This window comes from Panthera uncia, chromosome F2 (assembly GCF_023721935.1).
Source record: "Panthera uncia isolate 11264 chromosome F2, Puncia_PCG_1.0, whole genome shotgun sequence".
Classification (NCBI taxonomy): Eukaryota; Metazoa; Chordata; class Mammalia; order Carnivora; family Felidae; genus Panthera; species Panthera uncia.
The window spans coordinates 38,549,513-38,572,929 of record NC_064812.1 but is presented as its reverse complement, the minus strand read 5'-3'; the positions used below and the strand labels follow the sequence as shown (position 1 = coordinate 38,572,929).

The 23,417-nt window shown below is 40.2% G+C and overlaps 1 protein-coding gene across 1 annotated transcript in view; it reads right to left on the bottom strand.

Annotated features, from left to right (window-relative positions):
• Positions 1-1,630: 1,630 nt before the first annotated feature.
• Positions 1,631-23,417, bottom strand: part of NIPAL2 (NIPA like domain containing 2) — an 82,106-nt gene continuing 60,319 nt past the window's right edge. Inside the window, exons 6-11 of the mRNA XM_049633045.1 lie at positions 20,944-21,040; positions 13,495-13,630; positions 11,523-11,611; positions 7,073-7,136; positions 5,804-5,898; positions 1,631-4,404 (exon numbers count right to left, since the gene is read on the bottom strand). Coding sequence (XP_049489002.1) covers positions 4,292-4,404; positions 5,804-5,898; positions 7,073-7,136; positions 11,523-11,611; positions 13,495-13,630; positions 20,944-21,040 — 594 coding nt within the window. The 3' untranslated portion in view covers positions 1,631-4,291. The remainder of the gene's footprint in view (positions 4,405-5,803; positions 5,899-7,072; positions 7,137-11,522; positions 11,612-13,494; positions 13,631-20,943; positions 21,041-23,417) is intronic.

The following is a 23,417-nucleotide window of genomic DNA, read 5'->3' as shown; positions in this document are numbered from 1 at the left end:
AGCACAGCACCTGGCACATCATAGGGGCTCAAGAAATGAAAGCTGTTGTTTACCAGACAGTACATTCCTGCAGAGCTGGTCTTCATGTCGAATTCATTTTTATACTAAGAACCTTAAACACACTACATCGAAAATAGTATGTGATCGATTATGTTTAAGCGAATTAATCAGTCTTTGGGAAGTTTGAGGCATGTGGTGATTGGGTCTATAATCAGGCAAACAACTCAAACTTCAAGTCCCTGGATCAAGAGTGCTTGAGTTGGGTCATTTCCTTGTTCGTGTTTAGCGTTTTAGAAGGTTTAGGTGAGGAACTTTGGACGGAAGGAGTAGAGCCCAAACCTCAGAAAATTGCTGAGGTTGGTTTTCAAATTAGAACCATGAAGGAAAAGTCTCCCAAAGTGGGATGTGTGCACACTGGAAGGATTAGCTTGAGTCTGGGTAGCAGCAGCTCAAATGTGCAAAGTGGCTTTGGTTCACGCGTGCTGGTCACGTCAGGAGTGGAGGGGCTCCTTCTCTGGCACTTGCCAGCTCCCTGGGAAGGAGATTCTTTCCTGGAACACGGGGGCTATCTTGCACCTTGCCTGGAACTCTGTGAAACTGCTGGCAACATCTGGCTCAGCTGGGTGCACCCCAAAACACATTTATTTGATACTGGAGTTGATATGCCTCTCTTACATTGTGGTTGGGACTCATTAACTCTCAATAAGGACCAACACTGAGGGAGGAGTTTCCTCTCTTTCTTGCAAAAAATGTTTCCTTGGACGGGTCATAGCTCCTGTAACTGATTTGCTCTCCTGGCACAGGGCTGCATGTTGTGTGGTACCCTGAGGCTGGTAAGAAAGGGGACAGACTCAAGAATTCCTGGGTGGGAAGGCTTTTCCCTGCACTTACCACAACTGCTAAAAACGCGACGTTTAATAGCCCAAGATCGGTCTGTATTTGCATGGAAACCATGTTTGTGTGGATTTTTTTCTTTTTAATTTCAAGACAGCCATAATAAGAGCCAGACTGTTGATGAGTCCAACGATTAGAAGCAGCTCCTAAATTTCCCACACAATCACGTTAGGTTCAATTCTGAGATCTTCTTCTAAAAGTTCAACACGTGTGGTGTTTATCTAGCAACTTCACTAAAGCACTCAGATTCACTAGCGCCAGACATGTGAATTAGGTAGGCAGTGGCCAGTGCAAGGATTATCTCCATAACCAGCCCTGGAATTTAAGTAAAGCAGTCTGGCGGGGGGGTGGGGGGTGGGAAGGTTCATTTTAATTACTGCTATATTTATGTCCATAACATCACTATTAAATTGGCAAGTATGAAGCAGCCTTTAGCGTGGCCGAGCGCAGACGGTTACCATCCCTGCATGAGCTGTGCGCTTGGAAACAAGGAGCATAGAGAGGGTTCTTGGCTTCCAGGAACTTGGCTCAGTGTTTCAATCCATTTAAGTCATACCCACCATTTACACCTGCTTCTTTTGGAGCCAAACTTGCACATTATCACCATTACTCTTCACTAGCACTGACATTGCAATAATCTACGAAATCTGCCTTTTCCTGTTCTTTCTTTGCCACAAAATAGAATTTCCAGGAGCTTGTGGGGGTGGGATGGGGGTGTTGAAAAATACATTCTGAGTCACTGCTTGAGAAGTTTTTATTGTATTTTTTTCCCAAGTGATTCTGGTAGTGAAAGTATTATGGTCATAGACTAAGCAAACACTTAAAGTGAAAACAATCAGATGGTAAAGTCCTCTGCTTTGATGAAAGGTAGCTCGTACTCACTTCTGAGGCTATTATCAACTTGGACTATGGGACTGGAAAGGCTCTTCCAGTTCAGGTAGTGGTGCTCACAAAAGAACCACTGCTTTCAAGAGAAACTTGGGCACCCATAATGAACTCACCGCTTCCATCTGTATCTTATATAAGCAACAAGATCCTAATGTAAATATCAAGACATGGCTCCACCATGCCGCAGTATCCTAGTTTGTCATGGACCATGAAGTGCCACTTTTTCAACTCCTGAATGTCCAAGGAACAAGAAAGACACTGCATAGGAAGGGCAAGGGAGTCTGGATTAGGGCTTGGCAAACTACAGGCCTAGGGCTGACCACCTGTTTTGTAAATAAAGTTTTACTGGCATACAGCCGTGCTCATTCATTACGCATCATCTATGATTGCTTTCATGCTATCATGGCTGAGTTGAGTGGCTGCGACAAGCAACATTGGCCAACAGACCCAAAAATATTTACTCTCTGCATCTTTACAGGAAAATTTTGCAGGCCCCTCGTCTAGACAAACAGTCAAATGAGTCAAGTATTGGCTAAAGGTCCCCGATTCACAATGCCAAGAGAAGGACTGGGTTGGCTTTGGTTGTTGTCATGCACTTTGTAATTTAAAAAAAATCTTATGAGCCAGTACAACTAAAACTCCTATTCACCTGGCTTTGAAGAAGCAATGTGGAAAGTAAAATTAGGTCTCGATATATTTTGTATGTTGCCTGGACTTCTAAAGCGTTGCTGGATTGCTCAGATGTGCATAAGTCAATGTCATCTCACAGAATTTTTAAAAGATGCGAATGTTGGCAACTACTAAAGCATTGGCATCATGCTTGTGTCTGTGCAAAATTCTGCAGTGCTCAAAACCACGTGCTGTAGCTATAAATGGAGTCCCACTTCAAGTACAACTCTTTAGTCTAAATATTTTCGCAATCTTTGAAACCAGTTTTAAGAGTCATCAGAAATCTGTAGTTTAAGACACCAGACACATTTCTTAGCTGAGCCTTCAAGTGCCAACATGTTGGACCGATTCAGTAAAACATGCCATAAATTATAGGACTGTTTTATTTGAATTAGGGGGATACTTTCCACAACAGCAGGAATTCTTACCAGGAGTTCAAAAGCCAGACACGGGCTCTAGGTTATTATTCATACGTGGGTGATAGATTCGGATCTTGCCTTTGTGGCCAGGTTTGGTCAGGAGCATAGGTTACGACAAGGAACGAGGCTGAAAGACCCAAAGCAGTTCAGACGACAGCCTCAAGAGCTCCGAGATAAACAACCTTTACGAATGCCAGACAACTGGCCTGAACAATTTTGGACTGGCATGTCAGACGTGATCTGAAGGTTTTGAAATGTCATTAGGGATAGGGCTTATTACTTGATTTTGGTTACAGTGAAGGCTAGCTTTTTTCTTCTCATTTAAATATATTAGCAGTTCATAAATAACAGATATGATTATGGACTCTCCCTACAAATATATCTTAGTAGGTATCTGACTAGTCACAGCAGTGGAGCCAGGCAGGGTATAGCAGCACATGGCCTTCCTCTGTGGTCTCAGCTTGGGCCACCTGGCTATGTCTACAGACTTCAATGGCTAAAATCCAGGTCTCTAATCATAGCTGTCCTTTTGCCTAGAAGAATTTATAAAGCTCGAGATAATAACTTGGGGAAGAAATGGTACGCTAGTGAAGGTAACACTAAGAACTTAAATATGAGTTTTGACCCTTGTGTCAGGAGTTAAAATATACCCAGTAGATAAGTCATAAGAACTAAACAAATACAGGCATAGGATATGAAGTTTTCAATTTCAACTCAAGTATAATAGGATCATACAGCTGAAGAAAATGTTCGTCATTCTATGTTTTTTGAAAAATTAGTCCTAATTCTGAGGTGGTTCCTTTCTTAATCTGAAAAAGTTCACCAGCCAAGGTACACACCATCACAGAATGCCACTTACAAACTCTAATTTTAAAGATAAAAGGATGGTTATAATAGGGCTCATTTTCAGGAAAGATGATTCACCATTCTAACTTAGGAATAGAAAGGTGAGATCTTTATGGGGGAGGCTCATAAAAGATGTCGTAGGAGAAATGAATGTTCTCAAACCTTTGGTACCAGAATGAGGTTGTGGGATTAACATGTCTCTTTAAAGCAAAGCAGCTGACGCTCTAAGTCGAGTGGGAAGAGCCTATGTGCTCTGTAGCCAAATCGTGAACGCACATTTTTGTGTGACAGTCCTGCTTGAGTAGCCAGGCCCTAATTAAGATCTAGCCAGTTAGAAGTTCACTAGGGGCAAGTCCAGGGTGTGGGGAACACTTCAAATTACATTCCATGAAGACATGAGACTGTCAAGGCTTAGGAAGGCCCCGCTGTCCGCACAAATGGAGACACGGTGAAGGACGGGTAATGCTAGCTAGCACATGTCAGCACAGAAAAGCTGTGGACACAAATGGAACATGTGCAGTTTTTTTTCAAAGGTGATATCGAATAACAGGCCAGAAGCCATCCCTCTCGGCATTTTAGACCTCTTTCTTCTCTCCACTTTGGCTCTTCGTTGAGTCACTTCCATCAGGCAAAGTTCCATAGGATAAGCCATTTGAATCTGGTTGTATTTTGTCCAGTGTTTGTTTCCCTGTGGAGATAGTAATCACAGAAAATCTTTTGTGCTCATACAAAAGGATAAGTCTTAATAATTTCTCCTCTCTCCAAGACACATTTTATTCCCCCCCACTTTTTTTTATAATATGTGGTCACCCTCTAAACAAGAGATAAACACCGGGAAGAAAAGGCCTCAGAACTCCATGTCCCTTGACTGTGACCATGCGCCGTCCACAGGACGTAAGTGGGGAGAGAGCTGTCTCCCCACCGCACAGGGCCTACTGTGCTGGGCATGGAAACCAGGTTGGATCAGTCACGGCAGGGACATGAAGCATCCACTCATCTCCACACCTTCCTGCCCGGTGTCCTTCCCCCTTTTCCGTGTTTGTTCTAAGTATATAACAACAGAGAAAACAGACTTTCATAGCAGATTCTGGAAGCTGCTACTGATCCTATGTATGGGGCTTTGTGAAATGAAAACTCGCGTTAAAAATATGAAAACTTTATTTTCTACCCAAGAACTTCTAACCATACACGTCATTTATAATGCACACCCTTGCCGTGAATGCCAATTCTTGCCTTGAATGCTCTTAGCTGATCAGGGGACTCAAGAGGGAAAGAGAACACAGAACTTCTTGGGCCACATTTTCCCAGTCATAGGGAGAAGGCTTTAATGAATTTTGCTTCGAAGGTTTGGGCCTAACAGAATGGTAAAGGAAGCTGTCAGATCACCGTTACTTCCGTCTAGAAACCTATAGGTCACCCCAAATCCTTAGCAAAGCTGGAGATACTGGGTGGGCAGGAGAAGGGGTGAGGACACAGCAAACTTTGCTTTGTTCTGAACATTGCTTCTGTTGTCTACGTGACTAAAGCAAGTTATTTCCCAGTGAGAGTGGGGGACTGGGAAGACGGTGCATGTTACGTGGATCAGGATGAAGGCAAATGTGGGGGAGGGGAAGAAGCTATTCATGTTCAGGTGACTGTGAAGAACATCCCTTTTGGTCCCACAGTGCAGAGGCCACCGCAGTCTTTCCAGGAACTATATTCCTTAGCAGCCCAACCTCTTGCCCTTAGATGTTCCTTCAAAGGCTCCCCAAGCAGCAGGGGTCTGCTGTTGGCAGCCATTCCCCACTCCTACCCCTCACCCTTTTTCAGTTTAAGGAAATCCAAAAAGGAAATTTGCGACATCACCCAAATCAAGAAAACAGGGCCAGTTCTTTTATACCCCCAGTGTTCTGTGCGAAATTGACATTCAAATAAATGATTACTAACACTTACAGTTAAAACATCACTTCTGGTTTCATCGCTAAATGTACATTTTTTAAGGAGAAGAATTGTGTTTTATAGTAATTTTAACACCCCAAATAATAGCAGCGACTACTAATTTATATGGATAAAGTTTTCCATCATAAATTAAAGAATAGACAGTTTACCAGGAATATTTCCAAAATCAATGTAAGACTGTGGCAGATGTTCCTTATCTCGATTTCTTGTGATCAGAAACACACCAAGGAATGACAGAAAACACCTGTAAGAGTAATATTAATAAGGAACACAAGAACACTGAAACAACTCATGGTGTTAAATAACCGAGCTCCATATTCTACATGATGACACAAATTCCGTTGGTCTTGTTTTTTCTGTTTTTCATGGTAAGCCTTCTAGAACTTGTCTTAATTGCTGCAGCGAATAATACTTTCCCCCAGAACCAGGACCTGGGCAGCTTCCAATAAATCTCTGCCCCAGGTTTTTACCATCTGGAGGCTAAATCAGGCTCTAAACCCTTTGGGTAGACACTAGGTCTCATTTTCTATCCATGCATGCCCAGACCCATTACTGGCATGCAACACAAGCAAAAAAAAAAAACAAAAAACAAAACAAAAAAAAAAAACAAAGTTCTTTAATTTTCTAAGAAATTTAATTGTCCTTGGCCATAAGAATAATCATAGTTTCCAGATCCTAGAAGTTTAGGCTCGCCCAAGCATCTTATGAAATTGAATTTTCAAGCTAGATGGTTTGCTACACTGAAAATAGTCTGGGCTCAAGTCTGCATAACAATGGTCATGCAGAATACCAGATCAAGAAACAGCTAAAGTGCTAAGGGAGTGCCAGCTGGAACCAACAGAGGATCTTAGACATTGGTGACATTCTGTCAACATTCTGCCCTCTGTTTGCAAGGATGTCAGCAATGATGCCCACCAAATCTCCAGGAAGGGGGAATGATGGGCGTCCAGATACAAGGAAGGGGTACCACCAATCTGATGTTATTAGGTCCAAAGCTAATAATCTGTCCTAGACTTGACCTTTTATTCTAGATAATCCCAGAAGCATCTGTGGTTCCTGAGTGAGATCTAACCTAGAATTTTCCAAGAGTGAGGTAAATCTGATTTAGTACAAAAAGGTCATGGAGTAGCTACAACAACCAGTGGATTTATCGAGACTTTGGCTGGAACTGAACATCCCCAGTTTTAGAACCCTCAGAGAGATACCCAAATCACCAAGTCAAAGACACGGAGTCCTGTGTAGGGTCATATAGCACCCTGTGTAGGGTGTTAAATCGAAAAATATGTTTCTTTTAAGAGCTCAGGAAACTAATGTTTCTTATATTACCTTCCAATTTTCTATACCTGAGGTACAATGCCAAAAATCCTACATAAAAGTAATAGGATTTCACATTCCTTACTTCTGAGACACTTACTCACCCAAAAATATATATAAATATGGTAAGAAAAGCTGCACCAAGGAATTCCTGATAAAATATGATACCTATAACGGGAACGAAAGACAAACTTAATTTTAGGGTAAGAATATATATAAAAGCTACACACTGTTTTTTAAATTATGTTAATGTATTATTTTTTCTAGGCATAGGTACCCTTAAAATGCACATCCAGTAGCTTAGTTTGAAAATATTTGCAAGCCACACTCAGATTTTCAGTGATTTCAAAAAGAACATAGATTCGTAGGCTCTATGTAATGTATTCTTATTATACAATCAACACAATTAACATAACTTTTGCAAATAGAAATTTCTTATCCAGTTTAGGATTTAGCCCACTGGAACACGCAAGAAAACAAAACTCTAGTGCCATTTCCTACCTACAGTTTTAGGCCAGGGGTCAGCAAGCCTGACCAGAGAGCCTGCGTGGACTCTGGGGCCTCTGACACAGCATTCCCTTCAGGGCAGTTGTTGGCCGCCCAGGCTGTCACTCTTGGCAATGCCCCGTGTGCACTCAGCCACTGGAGGGCGCCGTAGTCATTCCACACAGCCCCATTTCTCACTGTCAACCCCCTCTCCCTTCTCTTTCTTCTGGTTGCCCTTTTGGTGGAAGGAAAAGGTGGAAGGATGCGTTGTTTACTATGAGGAACTTTTCTTCTCTCCTTGTTGGTCTCAAGGATTTCTTCTTGGTCTAAGGTCCCAAAGCCTTCACAGAATTGTTTTTCTCTTAAAGCCATCTTTAAATTATGTATTACTTGGAATTGGATTTTTGTGTGTGCGGTGTTATCCTTGCTGGTTAGCCAACGAATGTTTACTGAGTCCTTTGGGTCAGCTACTGTTCGGGGTGCTACAGACACCATGATGAACAAGACAGAGCCCTATATGAAAGGAGTGCTCTCAGAAGCCCATCTCCTCACCTGGAGAATAAACTTCGTACAGGAAGGAACCACGTTCAGCCCTAATACATATCTGTTGAATGGATGAGCAGGTTTGGAAGCATTTTTCCATGTTATTGCACACTTTTGTGTAATCATTTCAATGTTTCCATGTTATTCTAAGTAACTGCCCTATAATATTCATTTCTTTTAAGGGCATTTTCAGCTGTTTTGAAATTTTTTTACTGTGGAAAATTAGTGATAAACTTCTTCATATGTATTTTTTTCTCAGCATTTTAGGATTTTTCATTTATTTATTTGTTAATTTGCTTGTTTGTTTATTTGTTTAGAGAGCTTGCACATGTGCAGATGGGGGAAGGGAGAGGCGGGTGGAGAGAATCCCAAGCAGGTTCCACGCTGTCAGTGCAGAGCCTGATGCAGGGCTCGATCTCACAGACTGTGAGATCATGACCTGGGCTGAAATCAAGAGTTGGTTGCTGAACTGACTGAGCTACTCAGGCACCCCAGGATCTTTCTTGTTATTGCTGCTTAACGCAGAATTTCTGCTTCAAAGAGTAGAAACATCTTTTTTAAAATGCATAGTAAAATACACATGACAAAAAGTTCACCATCATAACCATTTTTAAGTTTGTAGTTAAGTATATTCACATTATTGTACACCTAATGTCCAGACCCCTCTCACCTTGCAAAACTGGAAGTCTCTACCCATTATATGACAAGTCCCCATTCCCCCTCCTCTAGCCTCTCTGGCAATCACCATGCTACTTTCCATATCTGTAAGTTTGACTACTCTGATACCTAATATAGGTGGGATCATACAGCATCTGTCTTTTTGTTACTGGCTTATCTCATAATGTCCTCAAGGTTCATCCATGTTGTAGCATGTCTCAGCATGTCCTACCTTTTTAAGGCTGGATAATAATATTTCATTGTATGACATACTATTCCACTCATCTGTTGATGGACATTTGAGTTTCTTCCACCTTTTGGCTGTTGTGAATAATGCTGCTATAACCCAAGCATACAAATATCTGTTCAAGTCCCTGCTTTCAATTCTTTTGGATATGGACCTAGAGGTGGAATTTCTGGACTGTATGGTAATTCTATGTTTAATTTTTTGAGGAATAGTGTTTTCCAGAGTGGCTACTCCATTTTATATCCCCATCAACAATGCACAGAGTTCAAATTTTTCCACATCCTCACTAACACTTGTTAATTCTTTTTTTTTTTATTTTTTGCTAGTAGCCACCCTAATGGGTAAAAGGTGGTGTCTCCTTGTGGTTTTGATTTACATTTCCCTAATGATTAGTGATGTTGAGCATCTTCTCGTGTGCTTATTGGTCATTCATACATCTTCTTTGGAGAAATGTCTGTTCAAGTCCTTTGCCCATTTTTAAATTGGGTTATTTTTGTTGTTGTTGTTGTTGAGTTGTAGGATCAAAGATTAGAAACATTTTTAAGGCTCTTGATGAAGACAATGAAACCCAGTTCTCGGAGGGTAGTACCATGCTACCCAACTCCACGAGAGTGCCAGTAATACTGCAGCCTTCTTAGCGTTAGTTATTGCAATAAAAAGAACAAAACAAAAACTTCACTAGTTCGTAGGCAAAATATGGTATCACATTGTAATTTTAAGCTAGACTTTTTGATGGGGGCAAAAAAGGAAAATTAGTCAAGAAGCTTCATCTCCATTCCATACTTCAGTAATAGCAGATGAACTATTATCACTTCCAGAAAGTTCCAGCCTCCCTGACTCATCAATTACTTGGCGTGCTAAATATTGAGATTCCAGCCCTGTTGGTCCTACTACAAAAATGTTCTTTTCAAGGGAAGTACATTTTTTACACGTCTTTACAACATTAACTATTAGGCTGTATGTCATGCCTGTACCTCTTTTTGGGCCCTATTATTTTTGTTTCTAATAATTCTAGGGCACACTAATGTGCCATCTTTTCATACTTTCTTTTGTCAGCAAGCATAAAATTCTAAAAAAAAATCAGATGTCTTGATATATGATCTTTCTCTTTAAACGTAAGGTTCAGTTTTGGGAAATAAAAAATGCATCGATTACTTTTAAAAACTGCCCACTGGCAGTCACATTGCCATGAAATAAGAAAGGTGTGTCAATTAGGAAACATAATCCCTAATTGCTTCCAAAATACATAAACTTTGCTTTGGGAAATGAACTTCCAATATAAGAAGGTAGTAAATATATCCAACAAGCCAATAAACTAGGGCATAACAGTACTAACCTTAGGAGTGGTATACTGGAATCTATTATATTTTGGTTTGGACCAAGTTTCAAATTTATGCTTTTTTTTTTTTGATCTCTTCTTTTTTTAAAATTTAATTTATTTTTTAAATTTACATCCAAGTTAGTTAGCATACAGTGCAACAATGATTTCAGGAGTAGATTCCTTCATGCCCCTTACCCATTTAGCCCACCCCTCCTCCCACAACCCCTCCAGTAACCCTCTGTTTGTTTTCCATATTTAAGAGTCTCTTACGTTTTTGTCTCCCTCACTGTTTTTATATTGTTTTTGCTTCCCTTCCCTTATATTCATCTGTTTTGTATCTTAAGGTCCTCATATGAGTGAAGTCAAATTTATGCTTTTTAAAAAAAACACTATTGTGTCTCACATATATGTTTCTGAATTGTCAATAAATACAAAAGGACTGTAATAGTAGAAAAATAGAGGCCAGAGCAGTGAAGATAGTAGCTTCTATTCTCATCTGCCTGCCTTTCCCTGGAACACTGGATTCAGTTTTGGACCCCAGTCTTTGATGTAGGTGATCAGCGGTGAGGGGCAAGGAAGGAGGAGTTAATGGAAAGAGGAATGTTTGGCCCAGAGACAAGGCACAAGAGGACCCTTCAGCTGCTTTGATTATCAGAACGGCTGGCAAGGAGGGGCGCCTGGGTGGCTCGGTCGGTTGAGCGTCTGACTTCGGCTTAGGTCATGATCTCGAGGTCTGCGAGTTCGAGCCCCGTGTCGGGCTCTGTGCTCACAGCTCAGGGCCTGGAGCCTGCTTCGGATTCTGTGTCTCCCTCTCTCTCTGCCCTTCCCCCACTCGTGCTCTGTCTCTCTCTCTCTCTCTCTCTCTCTCTCTCTCTCTCTCTGTCAAAAATAAATAAACATTAAAAAAAAAAAATTAAAAGAAGGGCTGGCAAGGAGAAGACTCCAGAAAGCAGACCTAAGATGAGAGTCTTGAATTTACAGGGAGACTAGTTTCAACCCCACTATAAGGAAACACTTTCTAATAATTAGAGTGCTCCAAATAATTAGGGGGATCCAAAACAGGACTAAGCTGTCTCGGGAGACAGAGAGCACTGGGAAGCCTTCCCACAAAGCAGAATAACCTGTCTGCGAGGATGTTATGGAGCAAATTCAGACCCAGGTGGAGGTTAGCAGGGTATGATACCGGCTACGTAGGTCCTTTTAACCGAAGATTCCTTGGCTGTCTTGTTTACTCCGAGAGAAGCTTTATTTATGCTTTTGCGGGGGTCGAATCACCGGAGCAGAGAAAACCCAAGCTCACCTGCGATAATGGCGCTGGTCGTGAAGAAAACGTGGTTAATGGGCACCACCATCGCTGTGTTGTAGAGCTTCGTGGCATGATTCAGGAACCTAGAGCAGAAGGCACTTACTGAAGCTCTGGCTCTAAGAGACGTTCAGCAACAAGTTAACAGTAACCTCAAGAAATGCATGTCCTTAAGCTACAACTACAAAGGGAAAGGAAGTGCAGTAAAAGGGCATTTCCAATCAGCAGTCATAGCTTATATGCATCTGATGTATGAGATCAGATGTCAGGTTTTATGGTCTGTTTAAACCAACAACAGTAACAATGAAAAGCAATTAATCATATTCTGAGGCCACAGAAGTTTGAGTTGGAAGTGAGTCAAGCTGCTGGACCAGTATCACACTGGAGCTGATTCATTAGGATAGACCCTAGAATCTGTTAAATATCATATCTGGGGAATAGTGTAGCTATCCATTGACATGCCACATGCCAAGAAGGAAGATGGAGAAGTAAAGGAATGTTTAATGTTTCAAAAACAATGCTCCGTGCTCCAGCTGCACAGCACATGTGGGGAGCTCAGTTTCGCACTCTGGCCACCAGCGCGACTCAGGTTCCCACAGTGAAGCCGTGCTGCCCTGTCATTGACGTCAACTGAGCAATTTTAAAAAGCACTGACGTTTAGGTCCTGTCCTAGCACAATTAAAAAGAAATGCTTTGTGGGTAGATCCCAGGTGTGCCTGAGCACACGTGTGTGTACATGCATGCATGTATATGTGTGTGTGTACATGTACCTATCTATGAACAAACAGACCACTCCTCAGGCGGTTTTGATGGGTGGCCAGTTCTACAGTTCTAGTGCATTCACGGGGCATCAGTGTGGAAGAGGCAGGGACTGGGACAAGGGTGGTGGGAATGCAGGGTGCCTTGGGTTGTACCTGCCTCTTAAAATCATAAAGCTGAGTTTAAAGCTAACGATGCTAATCACCAAATTCCAAAAAGATGTTATAGCCGTGCTGATGAATTCGGAAGAAGAAAGGGAGATGAAACAAAGTGGCAAGGCTCAAGCATTAGAAACACACTCATTCTCATAAGGAAATGACAAATGAAACAGTGACAAAACACTGGGTTTTTCCAGTCACTCTCCACCTTCCTTGCAACAGGCCCATGTCCGACCCAGAACTATTAGGCTTTGCTGCTAGCATCTATGGAGGGAACTCTTCCCTAAACTCTTCCCGAGTTTAGGCCCTGATTTCCCAGCTGGCTCCGGGATGGAGCTTTTGCACAGCATTTTGGGATAAACAGAAAACTTTCTGGCTGGCTAAAGACAGCCTCGCAGGCAAAGGCGTAATCATGATGTGAAACGGAGGGGAAGTGACTGGAGCAGAAGGAGGTGGCGGAGGGTGGGGGGGAGAGAAGAACAGAAATTTAAAATGTTCCATGTCACCACTCTTAGGCCCCAAGAGAAACATAAAACAATCATTCTGCGATCCCATGGGTACAAAGAAAATTCTGGCCAAGGATGCAAAGTTCTGGGGAAAGGATTTCCCTCCCGGCCAAACGTCTGGTTTTGTCCATCCCTGGGCAATTAATGAGCATGAGCTAAGAATGAAGGTGAAGGGTTCATGTATTTCCTATATTTAGAATGAAATCCTGGATGTGGACCTTCCCCTTTGATTTATTGCTAATGACAACCTGCGTACGATGGATATTAATTACAAGCAGAAGAGCATCAGGAAAGTATCAAAGTGCACTTAGCTAGATTGCGGCCATACTTTAGAACTCACAAGACATGAAGGCAAAGCTTAGTAAAAACTTATTATTGGACGCGAAGGAGAAAGCAAGGCGTGCTGGCTGAGGACAAGCTGAAGGCCCTTCACCCTCAGAAATCAGTTACACCTCATTTTAATTATCCACGGACGCCAATAAAGATTAATGCTCAGAGAAGCACGGGAATGTTGAAAGATTAGTGAATAGGTAGAAGCTAACTTACTTGACTTGGAAAACACAAGACGCTATCATGATGATAAACATGATATAGAAGATGGGATAAGTTAGTTGCATTTTATCCGTCACAGAAAAAGTGATCATGCCTGAGACTGCTTTTACTGAAATGACAGTCAACGAGGCTGAAAAAGAAAACAGAAGACACAAATAAAATACATTTTTGAGACAGAATTACCAACAAATATCTGAAGCTTACACAGTAGAGTGGTCAATACTCCAGTCATGCTTTCAGGACGCAGGCTTGTGAGAGGTGGGGGTAGGACGTGGCTCCGGACAAGGGGTAGCCCGGCCGCTCAAGCCGTGCGGCACTTTGAATTTGCCTAAATCAGCTAAAGATCTGCTACGCGACTGGGTGCTTTTTATCTTGGGAGCAAGATGCTTATTTTCCAGCCCTCACTGCTGAAAGGATGTCGCAGAGGTTATAATTACTAGGAGATGGGAGAGGAGAAAACAATGAAGGTGGGGGAGAGAAGCAAAGTCAGACAGTCCTTGTGACATGAGTGGGAAAATAACTATTAAACGATACTGAAAAATCGAAAGCCAAATAGATGAGAAAACTGGAGAATGGAAAGTGACTCCCTCTGCGAGTTTACTAAGAATTGTACTGAGTCTATGTCTGAGGCTTTTTGTTCATAAATGTCTAGAAGTCTCATGAAAAAAAAATTTTTTTGAAGACAGTAATAGGAAGCAGGACCGGAGCTGAGTATCCATCTCTCAGAGTCAACCATAAATCTAAGGGTTACATAAGCACTTTCTATTTATACTCTTATGCTAAAGAGGAACCTGGCCTTAGGCAAACCAATTTTTCATAGGTTCCAAATAGCAATGAAGAAGTGACTTGATAAGGTTATAATATGAAAGCAATGAGGCATTTTCTAGAAACACCATGTCTCTGTAGGAAGAAAATAGTGTTTTCTTTTGGTTTTAGGTTGCTTAAATTTAATGTCGCATCTAATTCCGTAACTAAGCTGAAACCTACAGAAAGTGAAAAAAATAATTTTTACGTGAAATCAAATAACTCTAAGTCAAAGGCAATGAGAACAAGAAACATTTTCTTTGTGCTGTTGGTCTACCTGGTCATGATATATCTGAGCTTTATCCCTTTTAGCTTTTGAAAAGGCATTATATAGAGAGAATGTTTAAAATAGCAGCTGATGGCCAACCAGGGAAAGCCTCCTATAACCTCCTTTTCCAAAAACTGAAAATATACTTCAACTTGAAGAGTACCAGGGCACACTTCCAAATCAGGCATTTTCCTTTCCATTAAAAATCGTAACAGAGAACAGGTGACAAATTCTAAAAACAAACCCCCAATCTGAACAAAGAGGCCCTTACAACTGGGTCCCTCTTCATCTTTAAATAGCTTTTGACCTGATCATCTTACATGTTTTCTACAGATTATGACAATAGTCCTATCTCAGCTAATCTAGGAATTTTATCTGCAGTGATGTGTGCCACTTGATGGTTTACGTTTGTAAGGTTAGCTCTTGAGGGACCTTGATTTCCTCTTCAAAATTTTGCTTGAAATTAGAGTACAATGTGGTTATGGCCTTGTGGTCTGAACAGCCAGGTTTCCCAAAGGGATCATTAATGGGGGAGGAGTTGAACACACTATTCCATTAGCCTCAGAACCTCAGGATTGCAAAGGCCCTTCAAGGTCATCTAATGCAACTACCTACCATCTGATGTTAAATTATACTTGACCGCAAAACAAAAACAAAACTAGACTTTTTATTAAATAGCTAAACCAACTATTGGTTTGCTAATATAGTTAATCACTGTATTTCCAAAGCATGTACAATCACCAACCAATTAATCACTCTTTATTGTAACTCTGCAAGTTATTTCTAGGCTGGTGACAAGTACTTCTGTTTTATTTTTGGGTGGGAATGTGGTTGGTGAGGACAGATAAAAATACAAAATTTAATATGCTATCATTCTAATGTATACATAAAAAATATAAAGTGCTTATATATTTTCTATTTTTATATACAGAAAAAAAAAGCTAGGAAAAAATGCCAGAAGAAACAATGTCAAGATCCTATCGGTAGTTATCTCTAGGCACTGGGATTATGAAGAACATTTAAAGTCATTTTTTAAAACTATAAAAGTTTATATGTTCCTTTAAGAAAATTTGGAAAAATGCAGAAAAGCCTGGAAAGAAAAATGAAAATCACCTGTAATCTCAACACTCATCCCCAAGTCATTTTTAACATTTGGGAATATTTCTTTGTAGCTATTTTCCTGTCTCTGGATATGAATACATTATAACATATGTATATACATGTTATATATATATATAACAAATAGTATATACTATTTAGGAACCTAGTTTCAACTGCCATCAAGTATTTTCTATGCCATTAAATATTCTTCTGAGCATGATGTTCATCAGCTGTGAAGTATGCCTTTGCATGAATTATACTTCATCTTGGTAATTCCCTATTTTTTGCATATTTAGGTTATTTAGGTACATCCTTTTTTTTTTTCTGGAATTAAAAATGAGGTTGTGATGAATATCCCTGAACATATATCTTTGCAAAGCACTCTGCCAATTGCCCTAGGAAAATGAGCTATGGGGCGGGGGAGTGGGGTGGGGGTGGGGGGCTCTGTGACAGATGCTGTTCTTCTGAAATATACTGGCAAGCTGCCTTCTACAGACTATCAGTCACATTCCCATAGTACTGTGAGGCAGTGCTCAGTTACATGGATTTTTACCTTTTTCTTGATGGCCCTCTCTGTTTTTCTTATTTCTCAACAATAGACATGTATTACTTTCGTCATCACAGTGGTACTGCTTTTGCCTGACATAGCTGACCTGTGTTTGAAATCTGGCCTTCTCAGTTTCCTCCGACTTCATCAACTGTTCCTTCCAGAGACTTTCCCAAATTGCTACCAATGTCTCCTTATTAGAGCCACAAATATTTCACTTATTAATTTGGCTTCCATAATCTGAGTATGCTAAGCATAGAGAAGGACTTCCTAGCTTTCTCAGCTTCCTGATCAGTTGAAAGCATCTTTTTAAAAAATTTTTATTTATTTATTTTGAGAGAGAGAGCGGGAGAGGGGCAGAGAGAGAGGGAGAGACAGAGACTCTCAAGTAGGTTCGGTACCATCAGTATGGAACCTGATGCGGGTCTCGAACCCACAAACCGTGAGACCATGACCTGAGCTGAAACCAAGAGTCGGACGCTTAACCAACTGAGCCACCCAGGTGCCCCTAGTTGGAAGTATTCGGTTGGGAGTTTTAAGACTTAAGAAAGACTGCAGCCACAGGCCTGGGGAGCCCCTCACCAGAAGCCAGTTTAAAGACTTCCTGGTTGCCCTCACTTTCTATTTTCTTTTTAGTTCATTTTTTTTTTATCTATCACATGAACAATATTAACAATAAAGTAAAAACAAATCCACCTGCATACTATTGTTACCTCTCACTCATCTCCAGCGTCTGCTTCATGCGCGCTTTTAATCACAACGAAGGTAGGTACCGTGTTGTGTGCTACATTTTCCATTTAATTTGACACTCTAACTATTTTTCAAAGCGGCTACATGGTTTCCATAATCATTTTTTCTTGTAGAAGTCATCAGGGATCATTGTAAAATGCCTAACCAGCACAGATAAGTATCAAGGGAAGAGTGGGCAATCTTTTCCTCATTTCTTAGTATGATGACAGCACTTGTGCTATTTCTCCAGCATGTAGGCTTCAGCTTTTGGTTTAAGAGAAATATATTTTTCCAATTTCACAGAAACAGAGACTAGAATGGTGGTTGTCAGGGGCAGGGAGTAGGGGGAAGGGAGTGATGTAGGTCAAAGGGTCTAAATGTTTAGTTTAAGAAGAGTAAATTCTGAGGATCTAAGACACAGCATGGGGACTACAGTTAATAATGCAGTATTGTATACTTCAGAGTTGCTGAGAGATCTTAAGCATTTTCATTACACACACACACACACACACACAGTTCACTATGTTAACTATAGGGGGTGATAAATGCATTCATTATCATGAGCTCAGTAATCATTCTGTGATGTATATGCGCATCAAATTACCACGTGGTGTACTTGAATACATACACTCTATGTGTCAATAATTTCCCAATAAAGTGAAAATTATTAAAAAGAGAGAAATATGTTTTTAACACAGATATCTTTCTATTCTGATTACATTTCAAATTCTTTATTAGGAACGGATATTAAATTTTAACATGTCTTTTCAGCATCTGGATATTTACATGATATTTCCCTTTTTGAGCCATTAACATGATGAACTATATCAATGGATTTCTTCTTCTTTTTTTTTTTTTAATGTGTATTTATTTTTGAGACAGAGAGAGACGGAGCATGAACAGGGGAGGGTCAGAGAGAGAGGGAGACCCAGAATCTGAAACAGGCTCCAGGCTCTGAGCTGTCAGCACAGAGCCTGATGCGGGGCTTGAACTCACGGATGGTGAGATCATGACCTGAGCTGAAGTCCGACGCTAGCCGACTGAGCCACCCAGGCGCCCCATATCAATGGATTTCTTAAAGAACCATGCTTTCATTCCCATAATTAATTTGGTTAATTCAAATGTTTTCTCTGTGCTCACTGTCCTCAGTTCTAGGTAATTACATACAGTATAACTAGAACAGACATGGCTGTGTCCTCACAGAACTGATTAGGTGGAGAAGATGAGCAATATCAGAATGTAAATATGTAAGTAGGATATATAAGCATAAATTGTAAGCGTTACAGAGAGAAAGAACCGGCTTCATTAAGACCACTTGGTCATGAAGTATGTCGGGTTTTTTTTTTCTGGATTCTACTTGCTAATTTTTTGAGACTTTTACATTAATATTGAGTGGGGAAATTAGTACAGGGTATTCTTACTGTGTGCTACTTGGGATCAGTATTGATACTCATTATGTAAACAAAACGGGAAAGCTTTCTTCTTATGTCCTCGAATAGTGTGAACAACAACAACAAAACAGAATCTGTTTCTTAAAGATTTAACCTTCTAGGTTGAAAGTAAAGATGGGGGGTGGGAGGGAGGGGAGGGTGGGTGATGGGTATTGACGAGGGCATCTTTTGGGATGAGCACTGGGTGTTGTATGGAAACTAATTTGACAATAAATTTCATATAATAAAAAAAAAAGAAAATCAAGTATGTAGGCCTGGTTCTTTTCAGGATGTAGCTTTTTAAACCGTTCTTCCATGTCCTCCATATCTATTTTCCTTTAAAAAATAATCAATTTAATAAAATTTTCATCTTTGTTGTCGCTTTTATTTCTAATTTTGTATATTTGAGATTTTTCCTTTTTTTTTTTTGTCTTATGAAGGATATATTTTAATGTCTTTTAAGAATAGATTCTTGGGTTTATTTATCAATCCATTGTTTTTCTGTGCTCTATTTCATTAATTTTTACCTTTATTAATCACTCCTTTCTGCTTGCTTCAGCTTTATTTCAGTGTTTTTTTCCCTCCTGTTTTGAGCTGAGTGCTTGACTTACATTTAATGTAATGAATTTCCTTCTGAATACAGCATTAGTCATAAACTACAGGTTTAATATTAAGTGTTTTCATAATAATTTAAAAATATATGCTGCAATGAAAGCTTGGTTTCTACTTGGGCCCAGCTGCAGTTTAAAAGTAGTGTCAGCATTTCCAGATGTTACAGTTTTACTGGTTTCTGTTATTTTTGTTATTATTTTCTGTTTTTATTTCACTGTGATCTGAGAATGTGGTCCATACTTCGACTTCCTGGAATTTATCAAGGATTTCTTTGTGGGCAATTACACAATTAACTTCTGTAAATGTCACACAGGCACTTGAAGGCAGGTGTATGGTCTGTTTTCAGGATTTAGAGTTCAACGTTAGAGCAACGTTGAGGACTCATTCTTCTGTCCTTATAGATCTTTCTGTCTACCTACCTTCCATGAACTAAGAGAAGTCTTCTACTCCTCTCATATTTCTATTAACATCGGTTTCAAAAGAGCTGCTGCCTGAATCTCCTGAGGGCCCCTGGCCTTGGTGTCTCCCCCTCCCAACCCTCAATTCTGCCACGATGAGCAGCTAAATACTAATATGGGGCCTCCAGGAGCCTTTGCTTCTGCCTGGATTTTAACTTAGATAGTAATAGTATGCCCTTTTGCTTTCTTTTACTTTCAGTCTGAGTTAACTTGTTTTAGATGACATTTATGTATGAAGTCAGAGTATTTCACAACCAGCAAGGGCCGGTTAGAAAGGTCACCATTTCTACAACTCTTGTGGAGATAAACCAGAGAACTGTGGATGAATCCAATTTCAGAATCTTTTTTCAAAATCAATCTGGGAATTTTTCTGAAGCCCAATATGGGAATCTTTCTTTATTATTAGGTGAATTTACCCTATTTACATTTATGATCATAACTGCTATGTATGATCTTAATTCTGTTATCTTATTTTCCTATTTAAAATGTCCTTTATTCTCAGTATTTTCCTATATAATGTGCATTTTATCTCTTAGTTGTTTGCTTTTGTTCTCCCTATCTGGCAATTTGGAAAGAAACAACAGTAAAGTTCTTCTTCCGTTCTTTTCATCAACAGCATACCTGACTGTGGTATAAATTCATTTCTACAAGTAATTATCACAAGTACAAATCTTCCAATTCAAAGGAGAGAACTAGTTTGTGAAATGAAGATGGACAAATGAAACTCAGCCCCTCCTTAGCATGAAGGTTGCTGCCTGTCCCAGTGGTATAGGTATAATCTACAGAATCATAGCAAACAACACACGACGTATGGTTCATTTTATTGGCAAGGAAGAGGAAAAAAAAGAATTATAAATAACTTTTTAAAAGGCAATTTTCCAAGTGATTAGTGAGAGCTCCTAGTGTTGATTTATATGAAGACATGTGTGTGTGTGTGTGTGCATGTGTGTGTGTGTGTGTGTGTGTGTGTGTGTGTAAGAGGAGGGGGAAAGGGCAGATTTAAAAATACACAGTGGGCTTACAGAACCAACAGTTTTAAAATCCTGGGAAAAAAGGAAATGGGTAGATAAACAATGAATGAAAGAAATGTTGTATTTAAGAAAATCATACTGCTTACATTTACATTTCATATTAGCCATATTTTGGTAAGTAATTCCTGATAAAAAAGTTTCAATTGGGATCATTCTTTTGTTCCTCTTTTAATATTTTCCAATTACATCCTAAGAAACAAAATCCTCCAATTGTCAGAGAGCAAATAAAATTACTCAGAAGTAAAAACGCTGACATGTTTTTAAAGGAACTAAACAGACACCACTTGTAGATATGGATGTGCAAAATACAGTTTGCGTGATTGAGCCTGGGTTTCTTTCTGCAGATCAGAGTTGAAAAGTAGAAACAATGAGAAAGGAACAGAATGCTTAAGTGTTCTCCTTCAAACCTCTTTTTTCACTTAGCATGGTTAGATTGGAGAATGAGAGAACAGTACGTTCTTACCTAGAAGTGCCACCAGGCTTAGCAGGATCACCATGTGCTTCATTGCTTTTCTTTTATGGAAATAGAGGAGGGTGCAGAAAATTAATATTTCGAAAATCTAGAAGTGAAAAAGACGCAAAAGAGTAGAGTATAAATTATTTTACACACAGCCTTCTGAATGCCACACTTCTCTTTCTGGTTTTGCAACAGTTCGTTCCCCTGTGAGAATTGAGGGTGCCTGGCGTTCCTGAGGACAATTACAAACATATGAGGACACTATATGGAACCTCAGCCATCCAGACCCAGAGCTCTAACCTCACCTATATGCCAACGATGCCGAGATCGGCAACCCTGATCTCATTTACCCAACTATCTTCTAGACATCTCCACGCGTACATTTAATAGCATAGCACACAAATGCGGGCAGTAAATTCCTGAAGGCCTTCCTTCCCCACCTATCCCTCGTGGGGCCTTCACCCCTGCAATGAATGGCCTCACCACACACCTTTTGCACCAGCCAGCAACTCCTTCCTTTCCATCACTCCCCGCCGCCCTCTCCCTGACCACTGCAACAGCTTCCAATTCGTCTCGGATTCTACTCTTGCCTCTACAACCCAGCCATTCAGCGGCCAGAGGAATCATTTAAAAGCACAATTTGAATAATGAACTAGGTCATTCATAGAGAATGTATATGATACACATATAAGGTATTTACATAATATGACAAGTAGTCATGTGCCCTGCACCTAGCCAGAGAAAGAGAACCTACCCATACTTTGAGGTCTCCTGTGCACCCCACCCCAATTGCACCCCCCTCCTCCTCGGCTCTCCCCAGCAACCACCACACTGAATTCTGTGTTTACTCTTCATTTTCTTTACAGTTTACCACCTTTCATGTGTCTCCCAACAGCGCCTTGTTTATTTTTGCACATGTCTGGACTTTATACATGCAGAATCATACTTGGTTTTGATTACTTGCTTTTTTCCCCCACTGTGCATTGTTTATGAGATTTATCCAGGATGATATATGTAATAGAATTATATATTATATCCAGTCATTCCTCTGCTTAAATCTCCTATGGTTTTCTATCACATTAAGAATAAAATCCTGGATGGCCCACCTCTGCCAGGCACAGATCCCCCACCCCCTGCCAGTTCTCTGCAATGCTCAGATTGCTCTTGCCTTTGCACTAACTGCACTAACTGTTGGAGTTGCCTGGAATACGCCTTCCCTGATCTCCCTACAATGGCTCCTTCTAGTCACTCTAGTCACTCAAAGGAGTCACTCAGCTTACACATCACTTCCTCCAAGATGTCTTCTCTGACTGCTCTAACAGAGCCACCCCTCATTTACTGTGGAGTGTAGAATATTTCCTGTTCATGCATTTGTATGTTTCTTGTCTGTCTCCCCAACTAGCACATCAGTTCTATGAGAACAGGGACTTTATCTGTCCTGTTTGCTACTGTCTTTAGTGCCTGGGCACAGTCGGCTACTCAATGAGTATTTATGGAATTAATGAATAAATTACACCTCAAATTTATTATGAACACCTTGCCAAAAACCAAGACTTAATGTCTAATAAACTGAGTGTTCAATAAATATTAATTGACTGAATGTCTAAAATTTTCCTGCCCATAAGAAAACTCTAATGTAACTTTGAGTTCTCAGTTTTATTTTTGTTTTCACTTTTTTCTTTTTTGAAGTCCTTAAGATAGCCTGATGCAAGTAATTTTTTTTCAAAGAGGTAGTATCCCTGGCCTGAAATCGTAAATATGAATGTTTACTTTTCTGACATAAAAACACCACCACTAATTTTTTCCTTAAAAATTACTAGAGTTACGGACTTCAGTACATTCAGGACTATATTTTACTTATGGAGCCATCTCTAAATCAACATGAATCTCTACTGTTTCAGTTCAAGGTTTGCTTTTTTCTTTGTTTAATCCTCTGTGGGCATGGAAAGCAGCAAGACCATATCTTCCTCATTTAAAAACCTTTCATCTCATCTGGAAGATTAAGTCATCCCTCAGCTTTTTCCTGGTAAATTAAACCAATTACTTTAACTTTTTCTTAAAGGACTTTTTGCCAGGTCTTTAATTGAATCAAGCCATGCTACAAAGGCTATTAAACTCCTATCACTTTGTCTTCCCCCAAACTGCCATCACAACATGGGTTGGGTGTCCCCACCTCTGTGCAGCTCATCAATTGTTAGCAGAAATACCCCTGTCGGCTTCACTCCCCTCTCAACCATAGGCTTCCATTTCTCACACTGACATAAACAACTCACGGCAGCATTTGGGACCACTGTATTTGTTGCTGGAAAGAAGGTGGCTCAGCCTGCATTAATGCACAGAGTGTCTTAGCTAAATCTGTTAGCGGGAGGATTATTAATTGGGGGGAAGGGAGAAATGAGGGTAGTTATCAGTTCTAAATATCAAATATGACTTTCTTTCTTTCTTTCTTTCTTTCTTTCTTTCTTTCTTTCTTTCTTTCT